The 2,500-nt window shown below is 43.6% G+C and overlaps 1 protein-coding gene across 1 annotated transcript in view; it reads right to left on the bottom strand.

Annotated features, from left to right (window-relative positions):
* LOC138005252 (D-inositol 3-phosphate glycosyltransferase-like) overlaps positions 1–2,500 on the bottom strand; it is a 12,867-nt gene that overhangs the window by 8,365 nt on the left and 2,002 nt on the right. Inside the window, exon 2 of the mRNA XM_068851513.1 lies at positions 202–1,375. Within this exon, the coding sequence (XP_068707614.1) occupies positions 202–1,357 (1,156 nt within the window). The 5' untranslated portion in view covers positions 1,358–1,375. The remainder of the gene's footprint in view (positions 1–201; positions 1,376–2,500) is intronic.

Below are 2,500 nucleotides of genomic sequence, written 5' to 3'. Positions count from 1 at the left end.
CTCCAAAGAAATATGAGCCACGCAAATTTTGGTCAGCGTAGCTCACTTAATAATGAAGGCAAAATTATTCCGGAACACGATTCCTAACGGTAAACAGACGCTCCTCTCCAATTTTTTTTTTCCGGAGAGCGGGCGGCTGTACACAGGCTAAACCTCAAAGAGATACTTTTTTAAGCGAAACAAGGGAAGAGAATAACATACCACTGATCATGCTCGTCATTTTCTTGAGAAGTTGACAACATTCCTTCTGCCAGCTGTATTTTTCTGCATAATTGTTCCGCAGGGAACTGGCCTCTGAGAGGAGAATCTCTCTCTTTCTTGTCCAGATCTTCTTGATCTCTTTAGCCCATTCGTCAGGATCTTCAGAACAAACAACACATTGCGCACCAAAGGGGATGTTCTTCAGAGTTTCTCCAATTCCCGAGTTCTCACAAACCAGAATAGGAAGACCAGCTGATATGGCCTCCAGAGGAGCGAGGCCAAAACCTTCAGCTCTCGATGGCATAATAGCTACATCTACTTCGGAAAACTGCTGTTTCAATAGTTTCCTGTTTTCTGTCCTTACTCTGAGGCGATCTCGAGGAATACCAAATTCTGTTAGACGAGAGGCTATTTCCTCTGGCTTTTCAGTTTTTGCGCCGACAAAGATAAGTTCAGCTTCATGTACCTTGCTTACAGCCTTAGCCGCAATATCGAACCCCTTCAAAAAGAAATCTCTTCTATCGTCACGACCAAACACCAAGACACGTAACTTTTTCCCACTTTCCTTACTCTGTACTGTGTCGGAAAACTCAGTTAAAAGTCCTGGCGTAAAGACCATCACTTTTTTCTCAAGGAACCTAAGATAAGCCCTAAAGGCCTCGGCTATCTTAGGCCCAACTGCCACTACAAAATCAGCTTTAACACAAAGGTCAACTTCGTCACTATGCTTGCTCTCTGCCTCTGCAATGGCATCATCAGGACAATTCTGATAGATTCCCAGCTCCTCTGGGTCGGTGTGGACAAACTGCACCCACTTGCAATTTTTAATATCGCGTATATATTGTGCGTGACGACCAAGATCAACCCCATGTCCGATTACAAAGTCAATGATTCCAAGGCTGTCGGGTGGTAACAAAAGTTCATTGTTTTTGTGGAAACCAGTCATTGGTTTTGCTTGAACTAGGGTCACCCTCTTCTTCAAAGCCGCAGCTGTTTCTTCATCGTCAAATCCAGGGCCCAAGACGAAGACCTCTACTTGAGGGCTTTCAGCTAATTGGATGGCTAATTCTCTGTTAAAAGTAGACAGGTCGCCATGCTTGGATTCCCATCCTGAGGCCAGTAGAACGACTTGAATCTTTGTGGTGGATGATGCCATACTTGGGCTTGAATTTATCTTAAATAAACATATTCAAAATCAACAACTTGAAAGCGTGTAAGCTAAAACAGGGAGAGAATTCTTACAACATACACAGCTCATCCAGGCTCAATGTAAGGTGAGGATTCTGCTTTTTGTATGGTTTGTTTCTTCCTTTGAGGGTGGTAATTCATTTTCCTGATTTGATGCGTTTTAAGTGACATTTTCAGCTTCTCAGGTTGCCTACAATAAATCCTCAATGGACCTCTCTAGCTTGTACGTTTTTGTTTCCCCATTTCAGACCACGTGATGTTCCTTTTGTGTTTTCATGAGTTAAGCATACATATTCACGTGCCTAAGACGACATTTAAAAGAAACTGTTCCCTAGAGTAACATCACGTGGTCTGAAATGGGAAAACAAAACGTACAAGCTAAAGAGGTCCATTTGTGGGCATGTTTGCTGTTCCTCAAACTGCGCTTGGGTCACCTGTGCAATATCACGCGCTACATTTATTTCCTTGTTGAGATACCTCAACTGAGAAACTGTTTTAAATCTATCATCGGGTTAGAAATTTGCCTTGAACTTCACTTTCTAAGCCACGGTGATACTTCGGAAAGCAAGAACGACGAAAGGACGTTCATGGCATGCTCAGTGTTCACGAATTGCAACATAGGCAGCCCAAGTTCACGTCACTAGAGAGCGTGTAATAATCCCGGGGGGGGGGGGGGGTACTCACTTATAAGGGCTTAATGGGGACGTGCGGCCAGCCAGGGTATGTTTTTCGGGATTTTTGTCTTAAACAGGGTATCGAATTTATCATTTTTTGTCTTAATCAGGGTATCGATTTACCAATTTTTGTCTTAAACTGGGTTAAATGTCTTAAACAGGGTATCAAAAATCGGAATTCTGTCTTAAAATGGGTAGGAAAATCAGCGATATTTGTCTTAAACAGGGTCAGGGTATGAGGGGCCGCGCCGCACCTCCCCAACCAGGGATACACCGAGTACCCCCGGGGGGATAATAATTGACTACTAGTGGAAAGATGATCTGTGAGTGCAAGCGGTGTTGCGTTACAGGCGGCCAAAGGACATTGAAAACACGGAATTCCCGAAACGGTAAAATAAGCTCCAAAAGGCACAAGAATACACCAGAGGAGAGTCATT

Source organism: Montipora foliosa, chromosome 1 (assembly GCF_036669935.1).
Source record: "Montipora foliosa isolate CH-2021 chromosome 1, ASM3666993v2, whole genome shotgun sequence".
Lineage (NCBI taxonomy): Eukaryota > Metazoa > Cnidaria > Anthozoa > Scleractinia > Acroporidae > Montipora > Montipora foliosa.
Note: the sequence above shows the minus strand (reverse complement) of the source record. Positions and strands in the feature narration are given on the sequence as shown.